Source organism: Trifolium pratense, linkage group LG1, assembly GCF_020283565.1.
Source record: "Trifolium pratense cultivar HEN17-A07 linkage group LG1, ARS_RC_1.1, whole genome shotgun sequence".
In the NCBI taxonomy this organism is placed as follows: domain Eukaryota; kingdom Viridiplantae; phylum Streptophyta; class Magnoliopsida; order Fabales; family Fabaceae; genus Trifolium; species Trifolium pratense.
Window position 1 is genome coordinate 6309411 of NC_060059.1, and position 23098 is coordinate 6332508.

The window sequence follows — 23098 nt, forward strand, 5'->3', positions numbered from 1 at the left end:
TAAAAGATAGTATCAAGAATTACGTAAAGAAAAATTTGTGATTGACTAATCATGATTCAAGCATTCTAAAATGACCTCACAAAAAAAAAGTTTTTAATTCTTTCCTTTTTTAATAAACAAAATAATTGCAATTGCATATATTCTTTGTGGGAAGTGCCATGTGTACGTGACAATTAAATGAGGACTTATAAAATAAGCCTCAAATGTATAGTATTAAGATTAAGATTAAGATTATAATCAACTATGAAATTACAAAACAAATTAATAATTTTAATTAGAAATACTCCCTCGGGACACTATAAGAAAAAATAACCGTTTACGCGGTGTGAAATTTAGTTAAGTGTAGTTAATTTTTTTTATTTAATGCAAAACATGAATTAAGTTTACTATATTACCCTTTGAAAAGTGATTTATGCCTTGTAAATCACATAAACTTTTGAAAAGTGAAATGATTAAATAAGGATATATTAAGAATAGTAGTATTAATTAGTTTAAAAATATTTGACTTTTGCTTATATTTGTGTCCAAAATTTAAACTGCTTTTTTTCTTCTTATTTTTGTGTCTGGAGAGAATATATTTTAAGAAATGTATTTTGTATTTAAAAAATAATGCATGTTTAGTGAAACGTACATTTTTTTCCCAAAAGATATTTATATGTAGAGATATAGTAGTAGTGAATTACTAGTGACCATAGGATTTTACAACATTCTTCATTTTTCTTTGATTGGTTCTTGATCATGAGTCTCTGTAATGCTTATATAAGTTTATGCATACACACGGTATTACATGAACCACACAATAACAATGCTACCAACAAATTAATAGAATGTGGCTAATAGTTTTAACATTGATGCATGTTCAAGTAATGTATTAAACTCAGAACTTTGATTAAGCTAAATGATAAAATATGTCATTTAACCACCGGTTAGATCAGACTCTTGAAATTATATTATTTAATCTCAACTTTTTAATAATTTAATTTCAACATAATTATGTCTAACTACACTTATCTTAATCTTATTTTAGTATTAATCTCAATAATGTGCACTCGAGAAACACTTGTATAAGAAGTTTCAATCAACAAATGCATTGTTTTCATATTACCTTAAAATATCAACAAATTAAAAACCTTAAATATTCTTTCGTGCAATTTCATAGTAATTGCCTAAACATTTTGAAATACTTCACAATATACAATATTTTTTTGTCTCATTTGATACTTCATTTTCATCTCTTATGCTTGATTTTTTTCTTTGCTAATTCACATATATGCCAATTGTATTCCAAAGATGATGACCGAGTCCTTAATTAAGTTACATACACAAACATTCCCATCATACTACTATACTAGATTAGATCGAACTCCGGAAGTAAATGACAAGTCAAGCTTTAAAATTGAGCGTTTGAATTTTCAACTATCAAATTGTGGACACAAATTTAAGTTGTGCTGTTTTATTGGAAAATTAATTATATTTTTAGTGCCACGAAATATTTTTAAGGTCTTGATAGGTTAAGAAACTCAAAAACTGGAAAATCTTAGAAATGAGTATTAGGCCTAACTCAACCTTACAAAATCGGCTTGTAAGGTGAGGATTGCCTCTAGTATATAAACACTTAGTCAAACCATCTCTCAACCGATGTGTGACTCTTAACACACCCCCTCACGCCCAGCACTATTGGGCTTGGTGCGTGGATATAAACGGTAGGTGGCCCGATAGCGGAAACCTGATAACAGGTGGCCCAACGGATCGTGGAGAGGCTCTGATACCATCTTAGAAATGAGTATTGGGTCTAACTCAACCTTACAAAACCGACTTGTAAGGTGAGGATTGCCTCTAGTATATAAACACTTAGTCAGACCATCTCTTAACAACTTTCATGTTAAATTTATCTTATTTTTAATAGTTATATACACAAAGTGGAGTAATTAGGGTTCGAACTCCGGTCACGATGTCCAACCTAACAATGACATTTCTACCAGTTAAACTAGAATTTATGGAACATAAATACTTATATTCGAAGACTGTGCAAATAGCAAACTAGTAAACGTAAAGTCAAACATTAAAGTTAAAATTCCAACCCCCTACATACATAATATATACTCCCTCCGTCCCAAATTATAAGGAAAAAAAACCTTTTTTTTGTCCCAAATTATAAGGGAGAAAGTCATTTTCAAGAATGTTTTTCCCTTATTCTCATAAAATTAAATGCAAATTGCATTTAATTTTCTCTCTCTACCCTTTTCTCAATAAACAACAACCAATAAAAATTGTTTTTACATCTTTCTATACAACGTATTCTAAGGAAAACACACAAAAACATATTTCAAATTTTCATGTTTTACTTTTTCTTAATAAGTGTGATTTTTTTATTTTCTCTTATAATTCGGGACGGAGAGAGTAATGTTCGAGCTAAATTCACGAGACAACTTATATCCCATTTTAAATACGTGAAATGCACGTAGAGTTGCGTGTTTTTTGGATTTCAAAGTGCCCATATTATTATCATGTGTTGAGTCAAGGTCCCACACACACAAACTTTTCTTTTTCTTTTTTAAATATGTTTGGTTCATTTATTTTTAAAATATTGAAGTTTCAGGCCCGTTTTCAAAATAAAAAAAATATCTCTAAGAATTTCCACTTCTATTACATCAAAAACATGGGTTCGAGTACCCCTTGTACTCCATTATAATATACTTTGCTTATAAAAAAAAAAAACATCAAAAACATGGGTAAGATTAGCTCGAAGCGTCGATTCTTTTATCAGAATTTGCGGCCAAAAAAATGTTCGAAAAATACTCCATACTCAACGTGCATAACCCATCCCGTGAGTTCAACTCATAATGCAGAATTGAATCAAAAATACATAATAATGAATTAAAAGCAATCTCAAACCCTTGATATATGACTCATAGTCTTTCTTGAGATCAACACTATGTTTAAAGTTTAAACTAAACACTCCTCTAGTTCTGATTTTGTGATTTTATACTTGCAACAAAAATTAAATAAATTCCTTTTACTAAATCATAATCTTGGGAAGTGTACAACTCATATTCCGGCTAATAAAGAAAGATATCAGAAACTAGTTGGCAAGTTGATTTACTTATCTCATAATCGTCCAGATATTGCTTATGCAGTGAGCATAGTAAGTCAATTTATGCATTGTCCTAGTGAAGAACACATGGATGCAGTTATCCGGATTCTTCGTTACTTAAAGTCCTCTCCTGGGAAAGGGCTTATATTCTCCAAGAATAATCATTTAAATATTGATGGCTACACTGATGCAGATTGGGCAGGTGATGCTCATGATCGGAGATCCACATCAGGTTACTTTACTTTTGTAGGAGGTAATTTGGTCTCATGGAAGAGCAAGAAGCAAAAAGTAGTGGCATTATCAAGTGCCGAGGCTGAGTTTAGAGGAATGTCTAAGGGTCTTTGTGAACTACTTTGGCTTAGAAGATTACTAACTGAAATTGGCTTCCCTCCTAGTGCTGAAATGAGTTTGTTTTGTGATAATAAGGCTGCTATTGCTATTTCCCAAAACCCAGTGCAACACGATCGTACTAAACATGTGGAGGTGGATAGGCATTTCATCAAAGAAAACCTTGAAGGCAAAATAGTTAAATTTCCTTTTGTCAAGTCTGAAAATCAGTTGGCAGACATGCTTACAAAAGCAGTCTCTAGCAAAGTTTTTCATAGCTCACTTGACAAGTTGTGCATAAGTGATATCTATGCACCAACTTGAGGGGGAGTGTTGGTGTGAGCTGTCAATTATAAAGAAATATCAGATACACTTTATTGTCAATATCTCCCTTTAAATGTCAACCAAAGTCAACCGTGATATTAGCCTTAGAATAAGCATCTAGTCTTACTCTTTGTACATATATATATATATGTAGTGTATCAGCAGTTGTTCTACACACAATAATACAATAATAAAAATCATATTATTCCTTTTTGACATGTTTATCATCCAATATTTAGGGATTAATTGTTTGCATGTAATTTGCTTTAATGTGTTAGCTAATCCTATTGAGCTTTTTTGAAGACTTATAATATGAAAAAGCAACAAGAATACTTGAAACTTAGATTTTATTTTCTCACATGCAAGAAAACAGACTTTGAAGTGCTGAAATGAGATAGCAAATGAGTATACAGATTTTAATTCTCAAATTATATTTTATGTACTTTGAATTAACAATACAATTATAATAAAAGCTTGTATTTAATTGCTACTATTGTTTTTATGCCAGAATCATTGCATTTCAGTATCAACATTCTTCAGATTCACACTTATCATAGCATCCAGTGTATCATGATTGGAAGGAGCTGAGGCCAATCATGCAGAAGAGAATTTTGTTCACACACTGAAATAACCAAGTGCACTTATGTTGAAAAAGGGAGCTGAAGCCGTTATACTTTGATTTCGTGTTCAGGGTAATCCAGCACTTTTACTTAGAAATTAATGGACTTCAGAGATTTATGTCAACTCCAATATAATTTCATCAGCAAGTGTTCAATTTGGTCTATAAAAATTGTAGGACCGTATAAGCACAGTCTCACATACTAACAACATTCTTAAATGATTGATGAAATTGTAAAATGCTATTCGAGTACTTATAAATGTCTGATCTATTATCAAATATATCACAAGAAAGCAAATACAAAGAGTGGTATGAACCTTATTATTCCCATCTAAAATGGAACATTGAGGAAAACATAAATAAACAAACAAGAAACATAAACATATAATCACTAGTGGACATGGTTTCTCATCATTTTCTTCTTTATCTTTGGCACTTTAATTACAAATGCCACATAAATCTTGTCAGCAACATCTTCCACCCATCTGAAGTAAGCATGTCTCCAATTCTTCTTCAACCACAAAGTGCCAATAAATCCCCATAAGCCAGTTGCAAAACCGACTGCTATCACAAAGTAGAACAATACTTTTTCTTTCTCATCTTCATCTCCATCACCTTTGGTTTCAGAACTTCCATGTGAAATACCACCGGGACACATATTTGGGAGTGGAGATCCACAAAGGTATGGATTGTAAGCATAAATAGATGGGTCATCAAGAGTCAAAAACTGATTATCTTTGGGAATTGGTCCTGAAAGGTTATTGTGCGACAAGTTTAAATGACTCAATGAAGTTAAAGCAGACATGGTGTTTGGAATTGTTCCTGAAAGTTGGTTTTGAGACATGTCCAAAGATTCTAGTGATTTCATGTCTCCTATCAATTGAGGAATCTCTCCTTTCAATTGATTTTTTGACAAGTTCATGAAATGTAGTCCTGTGAGCCAAGTAATTTCATTAGGAATAAATCCAATCAAATTGTTTTGTGACAAGTCCATATTGACTACAAGCTTCAATATTTTTGTATACTCGAGTTCCACTCCTTTCACAACTTCTGTGACAACTTGATCAGACCATTCAGATCCAGGAGCCAAAGCAAAAGCTTGTATGGGAGCTGATGATGATATTGATTTTTCCATTGTCATTCCTTTAAGGTTTCCTATGCATTGAGGTATTGAACCTTGTAATTTGTTTCTGGAAAGGTCCAAAATTTTGAGTGATTTAAGTTGGCATAGTTGTGAAGGAATACTACCATTCAACATGTTTTGTCGCAGTCTAAGAATTTGCAGGGAAGGGAAAGTGTTTGCTTCCCATGATAATGGTATACTACCAGAGAGTTGATTCTCACCAAGATCTAAAATCAACAATTGCGTCAAATTTATGAAAGACGCTGGAAACTCTCCTTGAAGGTTATTATCGTTCAAATGCAACCAAACCAACGATGAAAGATTCCCGAATGAGCTTGGAAATGCTCCAGTTAGTTTGTTGGATGACAATTTTATCTCGGACCATTTTTGATTATCCTTCCAACAATTTGGAATTTCACCGGACAAATGGTTGTTTGAAAGGTCAAGGTTGTTCAGTTGACATTGGCACAAAGAGGTTGGTATTGAACCATTTAAGTGGTTATTTTGTAGAAACAAGTTTTCCAAAGACAACATTACATGACCAATGTTTTTTGGAAGTGAATCAGTGATTTGATTATGGGAGAGATTCAAATGCCTCAAATTTAAATGCCAACCATCTTTCATAGACATTATTCCATCCAACTTGTTTGAAGAAATATCCAAATAATTCAAATTGACAAGTTGACCAAGACTTTCAGGAATGGATCCATTAAAAGAGTTGTTTGAAAGATCAAGATAATAAAGATTTTCAAGTTTCCCTAGGATTTTAGGGATTGAACCATGAAATTTATTAGAAGAAAGATCAATGTAAGTTAAATTGACAAGTTGTCCAAGATTTTCAGGAATGAGTCCATTAAAGGAATTATTTGAAAAAATAAGATATTGTAGATTTTCAAGTTTCCCTAAGCTTTGAGGAATAGAACCATCCAATTTATTAGAAGAAAGATCAATGCAAGTTAAATTGACAAGTTGTCCAAGATTTTCAGGAATGAGTCCATTAAAGGAATTATTTGAAAAAATAAGATATTGTAGATTTTCAAGTTTCCCTAAGCTTTGAGGAATAGAACCATCCAATTTATTAGAAGAAAGATCAATGTAAGTTAAATTGACAAGTTGTCCAATATTACTTGAAATGACCCCTTCCAATGCATTATTGAATAGATATATCTCTTGCAACTTTGACAATTTTTCTATAGACAAGGGGATAGGTCCATGGAAAAAGTTTGAACCAAAATTAAGGCGCTTTAGATTTTCAAGTTGTCCCAACCATGTTGGCATGCGATCACTAATATCATTATCCTCTAAATCCAGTACCTCCAAATCATATGTATTGCAACCAGATAATTCAAAGTGTCCCATTAATTCCCCTTGAAGCTTGTTTAATGATAAATCTAATTGTTTTAGGTGGCACATGTTTGTTATGATTGATGATAGAAAACATTCTTTAAGAGTGAGTTGATTCAACTTAAGGTTAAGGTGCACAAGTCTCTTCAACTCAGCAAGCCATGGTGGAATTGAAGTTAAACTATTTGCTAAAAGATAGAGTGATTCGATGGAAGTCATGTTTCGAAACACCTCTGGAATTGGACCATGAAGCCCATTGAAAGAAAGCTCAAGAAGGGTAAGTTTTTCAAAGCCAGTGAACCATGATGGAATAGAAGTGAAATTGTTGTCAGAAAGATAAAGTGATTCCATAGAAGTCATGTTTTGAAAAGACTCGGGAATTGGACCATGAAGCTCATTGAATGAGAGATCAAGATAGAAAAGAGACGTCATGTTTTGTAAAGCATAACGAGGAATGAGTGAATTGTCAATTTCACATTCAAACAAGGAAAGATATAACAAGGAAGGAAGTGTATTGAGTACCTGGAACAAGTTGTGTGTTTCATTGAGGCGAATATAACTCAAGTCAAGGTGTTTGAGTGAATGGAGTTTCGATATCCAACTGATGTCACCATTCATTTGTAATTCTCTCTCTACTAAAATAGCACTCGGAGAGGGAGAGTAATAGTCAAAGTAATTGAAGCTGAGATCAAGAAATTGTAGGTTCTTGAGATTGCCGAGATTGTTGGGAATCCTCCCGCTAAAACTAGCTCCAGAAAGAGAGAGATACTCAAGGCGTCCCATGGAACCGATGAACACGGGAATTGGACTCCCACTGAAATAATTTCCAGTCAAGTCCAAATAAGTCAAGTGTTCCAATTGCAACAAAGATGAGCTCACATTTGAAGCAACTACGTGTTTCCAACTGGAACAGGGCATATCATCTCCCAAATTGTACATGTATTCGTCAGAATGTTCTCGTTGTTGCCTCCAAGAGAATGGGTGGTAACAAGGATTTTTGAGATTAAGCTTGACAACATGTCCAGTAACATTGTCACAACCAATGCCTTCCCATTGACAACAGTGAGTGCCTTTCCATGATGAAAGATTGTTTGGTGAATCATATGAAATAGATGCTTTGAAATCGAGAAGAGCTTGCCTCTCTTGTTCAATGCAAGGGAAGTTTGAATTTGCACACAAACATATTTGTGCAATTTGAATCAACACCAAAAAAAGTACTACAAATTTGTAATATCTTTCCATCTTTTCTGTCTCTGTTTCAATTGGAATTGGATGATGCCTTTCATTTCACTCAAACAACTATTATATAATAGGCTTAGTAAAATGGTCCCTTAAAAGGCATTTTTGGTTTCACGGACATTTTTGGTTCAGTTTGGTCCTATTCGGATTTTTTTTAGGGACCAAACTGATTAATGGAAATGACTTTAAGGGACATATTCGGATCTTTTTTTTTTTAAGGAACCTATTCGAACTTTTTTTTTCTTTAAGGGACCAATTTAAAACCAAAAATGTTTTTAATGGACCATTTTACCAACCTATCATTTTCACTTATAACAAGTATATCAACTTCCTTGAAGCATCAAACTATAAACAAATGTCAATGCTAGCTTTTATTTCTAGTTCATAATGTCAAAGCAGCTTTAAAGCCTTTGAATTTTCAACAACTTATCAGATTGATTATTGGTTTGATTGTGTAATCGTATTTTTGTCAAAATTATGCATCGAAATTTATGCGGTGGGAAAAAATTATAGTACTGTTGAATATAAATTTGGTATTTATCAATTAAAGATAATTGGTGGGTCCAATGTACTTAAAAAGGAATGGAGGTACATCGCATTATATATGCAGGAGTCGGGGATCGAACCCCGGACACTTCACTTATCTATCTTTGAGATGAAATTTCTAGCCATTAGACTACTTCACAAAAAAAAGGAATGGAGGTACTATTAATTAAATAATTAATTAATCTCAACTTTGTAATAAATTAATTACAACAATTTTTTTTACAAGAAATTTAATTACAACATAATTATGTCTAACTACACTTATCTAAATCTTATTTTAGTATTAATCTCAATTATACACTTTTAGAAGTTTCAATCAACATATGCATTATTTTCATATTACCTTAAAATATCAACAAATTAGAAATCTTAAATATCCTTTCGTGCAGTTTCATACTAGTTGTCTAAACAAATTGAAATACTTCACAATATACTATATTTTTTTGTTTCATTTAATACCTCATTTTCATCTCTTTTACTTGATTTTTTTCTTTGCTAATTCACATATACCAATTGTATTCCAAAGATGTTGACCGAGTACATGCATAAACATTACCGTCATACTACTATACTAGAACTATTGAAGTAAAGCTTTAAAATTTGAGCCTTTAAATTTTCAACACTATCAAATTGTGGACACAAATTAAAAAGTTGTGCTGTTTTATTAGAAAATTAATTTTAGTGCCACAATAAACTTTTTTTTTTGGTATAAAATGCCACAATAAACTTTTTAATAGTCACATATAGTGAAGTGACCATATTTATGGATTTTAAATTCAACTTTAAATTTCAGCAAAACTTTTTTTTTTTTCATTTGTAACTGTTGAAAAAAAAAAAGAGTTTAAAGACTACACATCGTCAGTGTAAATTAATTTTACACCGACAATCAATAAGAATGAAACATTATTTCACATCATATTAAGAAAGTGAGATTTAGTGGAATGATGTGGCGAAAAATATGGTTGGTGTTGATTGACAGCGTAAAATTAGTGAATATTCTTTTTTTCTAAACAAGAAACCGATTTCGAATGAAATTTCTACATTAAGCTTTTGTGTTAAATTGTAAGTACGTGAACGCCCATATAATTAAGTATTATTTTATTCTAAAGTGACCATTATTATCAAGTGTTGAGTAAAGGTTCTGCATACACAAATTAGAAGTAGCTCAAAAACATAAGCAACTATTTAAATTAAATTAAATTAAAATAAAATATAAACTAATCATTTGACCAAAGCATTATTGATGTATTTGGTTAAAAATTTGGACTAAATACATTAACTTTATTTGATCAATTTTACCTTATATTTTGAGCCACCTGTTATTTTTTCACTCTTATTAAGAAAAACTAATTGGGTAGTTAACATGTTCATTTTATAAATAGATGTGCATAAAATACACTTTGAATTTGAATATGTATATAGTCAATTTTGACTTTCCAGACATGTAGTTGTATTAATCAGAGGTTTATTTAAAAAGAAATAATAAATATATCTAATAATTTCAAAAGAGACTTATATATCTAAAGATAAACTTTTTAATCAAATAAATACTTATATTTGAAGACAGAAGGAATAGTAGATTAGAAGTATAAGTAAAGTACTCCGTTCAATCTTATATATAATAAACATTTTACTTTTTAGATTTATGGTTAAATTTATGTATTTAGACTATAATATTGTCTAGATATATCAATTCTATAATCAATCTAAAAAGTTAAATATTTCTTATATATAAGACCGAAGGGATAATATTTTAAAGTTTAAATGACTTTGAATTTTCTACACTATCAAATTGTGGACACAAATATAGTTGTTTTTCTAATTCCACATGATGATTATCATAATACTCCTCTAATTTTTATTATAAGAAGGAAAAAAAACTTTTTAGATTTATGAAGTAACTAATATATTTGCACTATATTTTGGACCGAATATATAGTTATCCAATAAAGCTAAAAAATAATTTTATTTTTCTTATATTAAGAAAGAGTAGTCACATACAATGAAAAGTTGAAAAAAAAAAATGGAAATGAAATTTCCACATTAAGCTTTTAGGATTATCTTAATTAGTGTCCACACGACACTAAATTAAGAAAACAAAAGAAATAAAACTTTTATTGAAAATATCACTTTTTGTGATTTTGAGCGTTTTACTACTAGAGTTGGGAATAGGCTAGATTGAGCTAGGCTTTGCTAAGTCTGAGCCTCACTTGTCAAAAAATTGAAGGCTTGAGCCTGGCCTATGGCCTATTATAGGCCTAATTTTTAGGCTTGAGTCTGGTCTTTTGAAAGTCTTATGTGACATGTTGGCCTGTTTAAAAGCCTATTTCATATGAACATATTTAAATAAATAATTATATTTATTTTTAAATATACTTATGAACGAATAAACCAATATTCCTTTTGATATTTAACATGCTATTTTAGAAAATTTGACTATATATGTCATCATATTTCAATTCTAGTTTATAATAATACATTTATATATGTTAAAAACAAATGTAGATTAATAAATTTAAACTACTTAAAAAGTTAATAGATTTATAATTTAACCAAAGTACAAATTTTAATATATAAATTATAATCATAGTAAAAATATTATTCATATTAAGTTAAATAGGTCGGCCTAATAGGTCTCAAAGGCTTTTTTAATGGTCTGCGGCATGGTCTTTTTAACTAAATAGGCTTATAAAAAAGTTTTAACCTGCTTTATTTAAAGAAATAGGTTGGCCTAGGCCTATGTAGACGCTAGGCCTTAAGGCCCGATAGGCCGGTGTTCCCACCTCTATCAACACAAATTTTAAGAAAATTTTCCTACATTTGATTTCTTAATTAATGTCTCAGAAATATTAATTAGCATTTCTCAAACTTTTGGTCCTTTGTTTTTTACATTTCACCACTAGTTTAATTTAGTTCGAGAGTTAGTATTAAGTGGTTTCAGTCCACTCCCGATTATAGTTGTAGTGGATCGAACCGCAGTCATTCCTATCAAATTCAGCATCAATTATCACTGAACCCACTAACAATTAGTTAATTTTAATCCATTTTAAGTACGTGAAATGCACGTCGAGTTGAGTGTTTTTTGGATTTCAAAGTACCCATTATTATCATGTGTTAAGTCATGGGTCCCTCGTACACAAACTTTTCTTCTTAAAAATTAAAGTTTCAGCCTTTCAGCCCCGTTTTAAAAAGTTTGTTTTTTTTTCTCTAGAATTTCCACGTCTATTCCATCAAAGACTTGTGCCTGAATACGGAGTAGCTTGCAGTATCGATCCTTTATCAGAATTTGTGGCCCAAAAAAAGTTTGAAAAATTACTCCATACTCAATGCAGATTTGAATAGCAAAAATACATAAATGAATTACAAGTAATTTAAATCCCTTAATGGCTCAGAACATTTCAGCTATCTTTGTTTTGTAAATTTTAAATATTGGTCGAAAATTGCATTTTAGGAATTATAATCCACTGCAAAATAATAAAACTAACAATGTTATTATTCTTCTAAGAAAATGTTTCAAATGAAAACATTTTGGCATTAGCAATTTGTAGAAGCTACCACTTATACACAGGGACGGATCCAGAAACTTATTGCACGGGAGGCCGGAAACAAGAACAATTATTTTGAGCCTTAAACATATTTTTTGTTAGTCATTTTGATTTTCAAATTTATCTTTTATTTGTTAGTTTTTGGTCCTCAAATATGTTTTATGTTAATCAGTTTATCCAAAAATTACTAATAATAGACATATTTGAGAATATTTTGTAATTTCAATACACTTTATTTGACAATTAATATCTTAATATCTTAATAATATACAAACCCAAACCCATGTTAGGGAAATTTTGCTTATTTGTCCACCTCTAACCACATTCTTGCCAAATCATCATTAAATAATATTATTTCCATTCCATCTTTAGTTTTATTGCCATGTTGGATGCATGAGTTGGATGCAAATTCAAACTTTGAAGAAAATAAAAGAGTGACTTTTGTCGAATAATAAATTTTTACCATGGGCCTTTGACTAAAGATGCAAACATGGGCCTTCCACTTAACATGGAAAGGTCCAAAATTTCAATCAACAAATGCATTGTTTTCATATTACCTTAAAATATCAACAAATTAAAAACCTTAAATATTCTTTCGTGCAATTTCATAGTAATTGCCTAAACATTTTGAAATACTTCACAATATACAATATTTTTTTGTCTCATTTGATACTTCATTTTCATCTCTTATGCTTGATTTTTCTTTGCTAATTCACATATATGCCAATTGTATTCCAAAGATGATGACCGAGTCCTTATCTTCAAACAGTCACAAAGATGAACATTTGAATTCACATGGTTCAAGAAAACTCATTGATTGAAATGCTATATTGTTTTTGATATGTTGAATTAGAATTTTTATAATCTGGTTTTCTTGCTTTGTCCATGTATGAATGAAATTGTCTATGAAAACGATTAGAAATAATACATGGACAAAGCAGATTGTTTCAAATTTTATAATCTTTGTTATTCCCAACAGTAAGCTGAAGTAGGTTATTCATTAGAACTACATTGATGATTTTGGTTTTCAGGTCCTAAAATCTGAAGAAAAGAGGAAAGTATTGCTGGCAGTGGCTGATGCATTGGAGAAAAAACAAAATATGATAAGGCTTGAGAATGGGGCTGATGTTGCTGTGGCAACAAGATATTACAAGTCTGTGATATCACGTTTAAGTTTAACCCTCCGACCTGTTTCAAGACCCATCCCTCAGGTAATTTCAGTTTCGTTCCTTTTTCAAATCCCTAATTTATGATTATACTCCCTCCGGCCTTATTTATAAGCAAAAGTTACTTTTTAGATTCATTGAAAAACCAATGTATCTAGCCTTATTTATAGGCTAGATACATTGATTTTCCAATGAATCTAAAACGCAACTTTTGCTTATAAATAAGGCCGGAGGGAGTATTTGTTTATGATTAAAAATAGGATCCGTTCTGTGTTTTTGTGTTGATTAAAAATTTGTAAGAATAGGACTATCTTATCAGCAAAGCATTCAAATTTTCTATTCATTTATTATTAATGCATCAGTGGAAGCCAATTATTAGGTTCCACTTTTTTGTTTAAGCTTAGATAACTCATTTATCAAATTTGCTTAGATGGTTTATCTTTGCTTAAATGGTTTCCTGCTCTGCATTGATCAAATTATGAGACTTAGATGCAGCATGCAGCCGCCTCAATCCATCGGCACATCCGCCCCACTTAGCCGCATTGTTCATCTTGAAAGGGAGCAACAAGTGTTGCATGTCAAGCCCAAGGTTTGTTCTACTTCTGTCAAATTTATACCATTTACACGGCTTGCAACGATATACTATGTTTGGTTTTATTTGTTTGCTAATACTACAATTAGTTACATACATAGTCTTTTAAACAATTTCTGTGTGGTTTTCCTCCAATGAACGTTTGTATATGTCTTTGGTGATGTATTAATTTGTATGGTATTCTATTATAGTTTATTTAACATTATGTCTTTTGTTTTCATGGTTTGCAGGCTTTTCCTATCTCCAAATCAAATAATTACAATAGTTTTGGGTTAGTTTATCTGAAGGCTGATTTCAATTACTTTTACAGGGGCTCTTAGCAATATGTCTTTTAAACATTAGTTTTGAAACAAAATTGAAAACTATACTTATTTTTCTTCAAACCCATCAATTCAATATTTGATATGATCCACTATAATTGTAACTTTTAAATGGATTTGCTGTTATTATACATATGCCATATCCATTATGGTTTAATTGAAAAATCCATTTTTCTGTGATGTTTACTTAAAATATAAAAACATAAATATGTTTTTCTCACAGCTATTTTCTCATTAGAATGACTCAAGTGTTCAAAATACATGATTCGGTTATCTTTTGTTGTAGCATTCTCTAAATTTCAACTATCTTGCAACGATCTCGACGACTCAAGTATTCAAACTACATGAAGAAAACAAAACAGAATGTCATTGATACAAATGTTGTAACTACATTTCCTACCACAATATTGTGTATTTTTTTTTTTGTTCAATTTGAAATGGGAGAACATTTTAGGCAGAAAACTAATATTTGACTTTTTAATGTGAAGCCTTAATTTTTTTGTTCCATTATAAATGGCAAAATTTCGTTTGCAACACAACAAAATGGAAAATACTATTAATTTACTCATTATTGTTGCTTTCACAATTATTCTTTATTTACTCATTTCTATTAATTTGTTTGGTGGTTTATTAGCTCATATAAAGGAACTTAATGGAGATTATCCATATAAATATATGGGTTTTGTAACATAAACTTATAAAATATTCTCTCAGTTGATTTTAGATTAAGAACTATAAACTTATAATATATATCACCTTATCTTTAAATTCATATACTTTTTCATTAAATTGAGTGAAAAAAACAAACATCAATTTGTTATTTGATCGAATATAGTAATATTGTCAAATGCATAATTTCAGTATTTCAGTTAGTCTTAAGGATAACTAAGAAATATGTCATCAAAATTGAATTAGAATTTTTATAATCTGGTTTCATCATTGCCTAAAATGTTCTCCCATTTCTCCCATATGAATGTTGAAGGGAATGAATTTCAAGTTATCTCAATCTATGAAAACGATTTTGTATAGAAGAAATTGTAGGTTTTAAAAGTGACAGTTTATTGACACAAAACACGGGGAGTGTACCATATGGATGCTGAAGGGAAGGAATTTCAAGTTATCTCAATCTATGAAAATAATTTTATATAGAAGAAATTGTAGGTTTTAAAAGTGAAAATTTATTGACACAAAACACGGGGAGTGTCCTATATGGATGCTGAAGGGAAGAAATTTCAAGTTATCCCAATCTATGGAAACAATTTTGTATAGAAGAAATTGTAGGTTTTAAAAGTGAAAATTTATTGACACGAAACACGGGGAGTCTCTCATATGGATGCTGAAGGGAAGAAATTTAAAGTTATCCTAATCTATGTAAACAATTTGTATAGAAGAAATTGTAGGTTTTAAAAGTAAAAGTTTATTGACACAAAATACGGGGAGTGTCTCATATGGATGCTGAAGGGAATGAATTTCAAGTTATCTCAATCTATGAAAACAATTTTGTATAGAAAAAATTGTAGGTTTTAAAAGTGACAGTTTATTGACACAAAACACGGTGAGTGTCCCATATGGATGCTGAAGGGAAGGAATTTCAAGTTATCTCAATCTATGGAAACAACTTTGTATAAAAGAAATTGTAGGTTTTAAAAGTGGAAATTGTTTGTTGGTTGGTTTATGTTCTAAGTATAACAACAATTATATTATTATGTCTTTTTTATATGGTTGTGTTATATTAACAACCAATTGTCTATCCTGTCAAAAAAAAGAAAAAAAAAACAATTATCTAAGTGATATATTTAATCGTCCTCGCCCGTGCGTTGCACGGGTTCCTAACTAGTTAAGTTACATACACAAACATTCCCATCATACTACTATACTAGATTAGATCGAACTCCGGAAGTAAATGACAAGTCAAGCTTTAAAATTGAGCGTTTGAATTTTCAACTATCAAATTGTGGACACAAATTTAAGTTGTGCTTTTTTATTGGAAAATTAATTATATTTTTAGTGCCACGAAATATTTTTAAGGGTCTTGATAGGTTAAGAAACTCAAAAACTGGAAAACTTGCGTGTTAAATTTATCTTATTTTTAATAGTTATATACACAAAGTGGAGTAATTAGGGTTCGAACTCCAATCACAACGTTCAACCTAACAATAACATTTCTACCAGTTAAACTAAAAATTTATGCATAAATTCTTATATTCGAAAACTGTGCAAATAGTAAACTAGTAAACATAAAGTCAAACATTAAAGTTAAAATTCCAACCCCCTACATACACATATAATGTTCGAGCTAAATTCACAAGACAATTTATATCCCATTTTAAATACGTGAAATGCACGTAGAGTTGCGTGTTTTTTGGATTTCAAAGTGCCCATATTATTATCATGTGTTGAGTCAAGGTCCCCCACACACAAACTTTTCTTTTTTAAATGTGTTTGGTCCATTTATTTTTAAATATTGAAGTTTCAGGCCCGTTTTTAAAAAAAAAAAAAAAACTCTAAGAATTTCCACCTCTGTTCCATCAAAAACATGGCTAAGATTAGCTTGAAGCGTCGATTCTTTATCAGAATTTGTGGCCAAAAAAATGTTCGAAAAATACTCCATACTCAACGTGCATAACCCCTCCTGTGAGTTCAACTCATTAGAGCTGTCAAAATGGGCTAGTCAGAATGGGCCGGCCCGCCAAGCCCGATTTTTTTCTGGGTTCGGGTCTTGAAAATCCTAGCCCGGATTATTTTCGGACTTTTTAGCCCAGCCCGATAAAAGCCCGATTAAAATATGTGCTAGCCCGAATGGGCCGCGGGCGACCCGCAAGTCCGAAAAAATTAAAATTAAAAAAATAAAATATAAATATAAATAATTTGTTTTGGATGATTTGAAATTAGTTTGTAACATAAATTATAAAACACCGTCCGCTACTTAAGTAGCAGATGAGTAAAAATAGGGCACCCAAAAAATCTGTACGTAGTGGATGAGTAAAAATAGGGCGCGCGAGAGAGTCGTAGGTAGCGGATGAGTAAAAATATGACGCGCGAGAAACTCGTACGTAGCGGATAAGTAAAAATAGGGCGCGTGAGAAAGTTGTAGGTAGCGGATGAGTAAAAATATGACGCACGAGAAACTCGTAAGTAGCGAATGCGTAAAAATAGGGCACGAGAAACTCGTAGGTAGTGGATGAGTAAAAATAGGGCGCACAAGAAACTCGTACGTAGTGGATGAATAAAAATAGGGCGTGCGAGAAACTCGTACGTAGTGGATGAATAAAAATAGGGCGTGCGAGAAACTCGTACGTAGCGCATGAGTAAAAATAGGGCGCGCGAGAAAGTTGTATGTAGCGGATGAGTAAAAATATGACGCGTGAGAATTATTAATGCTATTTATATGGTTGAGTTTGAGCAGTGAGCACTAGAAGTAAAAAACAAAGTTTTAAAAAATAAACCGGGCCGGCCTGAAAGCCCGACTACCCGTACCGGGCCGGACTCGAGCACTAATTTTAGTAGCCCGTTTTTTATCCGGGTTTTTTAGCCCAGCCCGAAGCCCGACCTTATTATTCCCATTTTAAATGGGAATAATAAGGTTCATACCACTCTTTGTATTTGCTTTCTTGTGTTATATTTGATAATAGATTAGACAGATATAAGAACTAAAGACCAATGCTACCAACAAATTAATAGAATGTGCCTAATAGTTTTAACGATGCATGTTCAAGTAATGTATTAAACTCAGAAGTTTGATTAAGTTAAAAGATAAAATATGTTATTTAACCACTGGTTAGATCAAACTCTTGAAATTATATTATTTAATCTCAACTTTGTAATAATTTAATTTCAACATAATTGCGGAAATTACATGGAGACCTGAACTGAAGAGGAAAAAAAAAAAAAAATTCAACATAATTATGTCTAACTACACTTATCTTAATCTTATTTTAGTATTAATCTCAATAATGTGCACTCGAGAAACACTTGTATAAGAAGTTTCAATCAACAAATGCATTGTTTTCATATTACCTTAAAATATCAACAAATTAAAAACCTTATATATTCTTTCATGCAATTTCATAGTAATTGCCTAAACATTTTGAAATACTTCACAATATACAATATTATTTTGTCTCATTTGATACTTCATTTTCATCTCTTATGCTTGATTTTTTTCTTTGCTAATTCACATATATGCCAATTGTATTCCAAAGATGATGACCGAGTCCTTAATTAAGTTACATACACAAACATTCCCATCATACTACTATACTAGATTAGATCGAACTCCGGAAGTATATGACAAGTCAAGCTTTAAAATTGAGCGTTTGAATTTTCAACTATCAAATTGTGGACACAAATTTAAGTTGTGCTTTTTTATTGGAAAATTAATTATATTTTTAGTGCCACGAAATATTTTTAAGGGTCTTGATATAGGTTAAGAAACTCGAAAACTGGAAAACTTGCGTGTTAAATTTATCTTATTTTTAATAGTTATATACACAAAGTGGAGTAATTAGGGTTCGAACTCCGATCACGACGTCCAACCTAACAATAACATTTCTACCAGTTAAACTATAATTTATGGGACATAAATTCTTATATTCGAAGACTGTGCAAATAGTAAACTAGTAAACATAAAGTCAAACATTAAAGTTAAAATTCCAACCCCTTACATACATATATAATGTTCGAGTCGAGCTAAATTCACGAGACAATTTATATCCCATTTTAAATACGTGAAATGCACGTAGAGTTGCGTGTTTTTTGGATTTCAAAGTGCCCATATTATTATCATGTGTCGAGTCAAGGTCCCCCACACACAAACTTTTCTTTTTCTTTTTTAAATGTGTTTGGTCCATTTATTTTTAAATATTGAAGTTTCAGGCCCCTTTTTTTTAAAAAAAAAAAAAAAAAAACTCTAAGAATTTCCACCTCTATTCCATCAAAAACATGGCTGGCTAAGATTAGCTTGAAGCGTCGATTCTTTTATCAGAATTTGTGGCCAAAAAAATGTTCGAAAAATACTCCATACTCAACGTGCATAACCCCTCCTGTGAGTTCAACTCATAATGCAGAATTGAATCAAAAATACATAATAATGAATTAAAAGTAATCTCAAACCCTTGATATATGACTCATAGTCTTTCTTGAGATCAACACTATGTTTAAAGTTTAAACTAAACACTCCTCTAGTTCTGATTTTGTGATTTTATACTTGCAACAAAAATTAAATAAATTCCTTTTACTAATCAACTTAAGTTGAATCAATTCTAGAAACATTTACAAAATATAAAGGCTTTTGAGGTTCAGTAATCACCACTCTGATCAATCAGAAGTAAGAACCCTAACTGCTTGGGCCAGCTTCATCGTGATTCTTGCAACAATGATCATGGGGATGTTTATCAGAGTCATGTGGTACATCATCTTCATCGCTATCATCTTCATCAAAGGGCTTCTCTTTATGAAAGATACAACACTTCTTTGAACTCTTTTTCTGCATGAACTCATTGTCCACAGTGCCGTCTTTCCACGATACCTTCTTCTTCTTGCGATTGAGAGGGAGAAAAAGGACTTCAGGTTGCTGTTGTTCCTGCTGAGATGAAGAGGATGATGGAACTGAGCTTTGAATTGTTATGGTGGTGGTCCCAGTAACAGAAGAGGAAGACAATGCTACTGGCCTGGTGGTGCCCCTGCGCCTGTCCATGATTGGCAAAACAGAACTAGGATCTTTTACGGTCCAAGATATTGGAGATCTTAACTGAGTAATTTCCAAGCCTGCTCTGTGTCCTCTTTTACTTCCCTTGAATCTAATTTCAAGAAATAAAAAGAAGCAATATTCTTAATAAACAATGTTTGGTTCGACAAACTTAGATAAAGCTCACTGATGATCAAATTTTCATTCATACTATGTCAACAAAACAACATTCATAAAAATAAATAATAGTGAAGAGAAATATCATGAGTGGATAGAAAGCAGAAGATGCAAAAGCAGCTTGTGAATGTGATCAGAAACCTAATAACATGCAAAACAAATTACAATAATATAAGAACCTAAAAACATAATTGTATCTTATTAAGCTAGAATCTTACTGAACATGGACATACAACAATTACTAAATGAACACAAAACAGGAACACAGGGCTGCAAGGGCATCATTATTCAGATCCACTAACCACAATCAGCAACCCAAGTTTATATCCTTCCAAGGGAGTTCCACGTGCATACCCAACCTAGATCCGCAAATACTATTTGAAATTCATCAAGGGAAATGACAAAGTAGCTATCCAACAAACAGTACCCACTTCAACAACTTAGTTTAAAGGGTAATCATCAATAACTAAAAGAATGATCATCTGCCACACTATACCACATATTTGTGGATCATTCATCAAATACAACCTAAACAAGAATTGGTACTTCCACTATGAAGTTCAATTGAAAAGAAAGAATCTTGTACTAAACACCTGAGACCTTACAAACCAAATGCCCAAAAATAGAACTATTAATAGTAGAAATAAATTCATAAAAACATGTAACTGCTAAGACATAAATGTGACCCACCCCTCACCCCCAAAAAAAATCTTTATACATAACTCAAATTGTCACAAAAACCAAGGCTTTCAATTTGACATTTATATAAAAGACACATAGTTTACTTGCAGTGCTGGTATTTAGCTAAGTTGTTATAGTGGGTCTAACCCATCCTTATAAAACCAGTTAAAGGTGGTAAGATGAGGTGCAACATAAGGACTTCCCAAAGATCACCCATCCTATAGTACTACTCTTGCCCAAACACACTTAACTACGGAGATCTTATGGGATCCGGTGCAATAGCTAATGCAAGAGATAAGTACAGAATTGTGGGATTGTCATACATTGTTACTAATATATAATCAGACTATCTAGCAAAAGCTCGTCATATAAGCTACTCAAAGTTTGATAAAAGAAGTTAAAAATTACTCAAAACAAAATACATTTGTGGTTTGAACTTGGCCCCCAGAAGGCCAAAACTCATAAGTTCCAATACATTTGACCCAAAAGAATACAAGTTCACTCTACCTATCACGGGCTTGTTGAGTCCAAATTCACATCTCAGTCAAATGTATGATAAATCTTCTACAAAAATCCAAAGCATAATAAACTAGCTAATGAATTATTATTGAACCTAAAAACAATGTTCAATAATAAAGGAAAATTAGTTCTAAGAAACTGAGCCTGATCAATTCAGGAAAGTGGCCTTCTATTTTCTATGACAACATATTGCTAAGCAGATGAACAAAATTCTAAATGCCCAAAACAATTAACATAACCAAATTAATCCAACAAAAAATATCAAAACAAAACAAGCAAGCACTGAATCCATTCAGCTACAGAAAACAACAATCCTCTAAATGACTAAATCCGTTCAGCTAAATAAACACAAGAAAGAAGAAGAAAAAATTCAATAAAAATGAACCCATATTTAAACCTAATTTACATTTTCTCCTAACAGATTTCATCAATTTAGTAAATCCACACTTGAAAGAGGAACAAAAAGCATATCAAAACCTAAAACAACAACGAATCCTTCATTTTTTCAACAAACCATACGTTACCCACAGAAACCCTTAATCAAAAATCAATCATCAGACAACATTTCCCATCCTAATATTTCGTCGTCAACAAATTTGAATAAAATATCCACAAACAAAAATTATGCATCTACATGAATCAAACAGAAGAAACCCTATAACAAATTGAATCAATTTTCCGGAACTTGAAAAACTAATTTCGAAAAATTGAATGATGAAAAGAGGTATGAGGCAGGGGAAAACCTTCGATTGTAAAGGCGGAAGAGATTGAGGTGTTGCCTTGCGACGGAGAAGGAGATTAACAATGCGAAGATCGAAACGACAGCGTTTTGAGGTCGATGATCAACGTCGAGAGGAAAGAAGAAGAAATGCACTCTCGCTTTGTGAAACACAAACTTTTATGCAGAGAACAAAAATAAGGGAATGAAATTTTTTTAACTGTTTTTAATTTAGAAAAAATACGAACCTTTTCAAGAATAAAATGAAGTAAGGGTAAAAGATGTAAAATAAAAAATGAAGTAAGGGTAATATTATTTTCATTGTGGACTAATTGTAGCATCTAGGAGCATGAAAAAATAAATTATTAATAAGCATAGGATATACCACAATTATGTGAGTTTATTTTCGGTGTATTTACATTTCATCTAAGATTAAAAATAAATAAATAAATAAATTTTTTTGAAAAATTTATATTATTGATTTTTTATTTTTAAAATTTTATTTAAATTTATATAAATAAATTTCTTTGAAATATATCACCAAAAAAAAAAAAAATCTTTGAAATAATTTATATCATTGCAAAAAATTAAGAATTACAAAAAAAATTAAATAAAAAGCTTATTTTGAATAGATAAATACAAAGCAATATTTGGTATTGCGTTGAATTTGACAAAATTACAATGGCAATATGATTATGTTAATCTCATAGCCGTCTCAAAAGTCATGCAAGTTGAGTTACTGCACAGGCCTCAACAGTGTCGACCCAATAATTTTTAAAAGTAAATGAGGTCTAAAGCAAATTTGACTATACGAGTCATTTATGTTTATTTATGTTTATACTATATATAAAGAAAATAAATGAGTTTTTGTGTGGACTTTTCATAATACCAACAATACCCTTGATTTTTTTTAGTAGCAACAAAAATCTTTTATTAACAAACTCACCATAACATAAGACACTTTTTTTTTCGACATAAGTTAAACACAGGCAGGCGCGGAATGTGCCTGCCTGGACCGCTAGTGTTTAATAAAAAATATATTTTTTTGTTGGAGGTTTAGTAGCCTTGCTCATGGATG

The 23098-nt window shown here is 31.3% G+C and overlaps 3 protein-coding genes across 7 annotated transcripts; 1 reads left to right on the forward strand and 2 right to left on the reverse strand.

Annotated features, from left to right (window-relative positions):
• Window positions 1–4606: 4606 nt before the first annotated feature.
• LOC123899340 (receptor-like protein EIX2) lies at window positions 4607–8133 on the reverse strand. Of its 2 annotated transcripts, XM_045950461.1 has the most exons (2): window positions 6555–8096; window positions 4607–6410 (listed from the first exon to the last, which is right to left on the reverse strand). In XM_045950461.1, the coding sequence occupies exons 1-2, from the start codon at window positions 8071–8073 to the stop codon at window positions 4756–4758; spliced, it is 3174 nt and encodes a 1057-aa protein (XP_045806417.1). In that variant the 5' UTR covers window positions 8074–8096; the 3' UTR covers window positions 4607–4755. The 2 variants fall into 2 exon arrangements, with proteins under 2 accessions (XP_045806417.1, XP_045806410.1); XM_045950454.1 differs by having other exon boundaries at window positions 4607–8133.
• Window positions 8134–13129: 4996 nt separating this feature from the next.
• On the forward strand, window positions 13130–14778 carry LOC123903025. Of its 4 annotated transcripts, none has more exons than XM_045952883.1 (4): window positions 13130–13372; window positions 13758–13916; window positions 14150–14190; window positions 14526–14778. In XM_045952883.1, the coding sequence occupies exons 1-4, from the start codon at window positions 13262–13264 to the stop codon at window positions 14533–14535; spliced, it is 321 nt and encodes a 106-aa protein (XP_045808839.1). In that variant the 5' UTR covers window positions 13130–13261; the 3' UTR covers window positions 14536–14778. The 4 variants fall into 4 exon arrangements, with proteins under 4 accessions (XP_045808839.1, XP_045808841.1, XP_045808837.1 ...); XM_045952885.1 differs by having other exon boundaries at window positions 13830–13916; XM_045952881.1 differs by lacking the exon at window positions 14150–14190.
• Window positions 14779–19307: 4529 nt separating this feature from the next.
• On the reverse strand, window positions 19308–22242 carry LOC123902362 (protein phosphatase 1 regulatory subunit INH3). Its single transcript, XM_045952065.1, has 2 exons — window positions 22046–22242; window positions 19308–20037 (listed from the first exon to the last, which is right to left on the reverse strand). Exon 2 carries the CDS (start codon window positions 19932–19934, stop codon window positions 19575–19577), a length of 360 nt encoding a protein of 119 aa, XP_045808021.1. The 5' UTR covers window positions 19935–20037; window positions 22046–22242; the 3' UTR covers window positions 19308–19574.
• Between the last annotated feature and the right edge of the window lie 856 nt (window positions 22243–23098).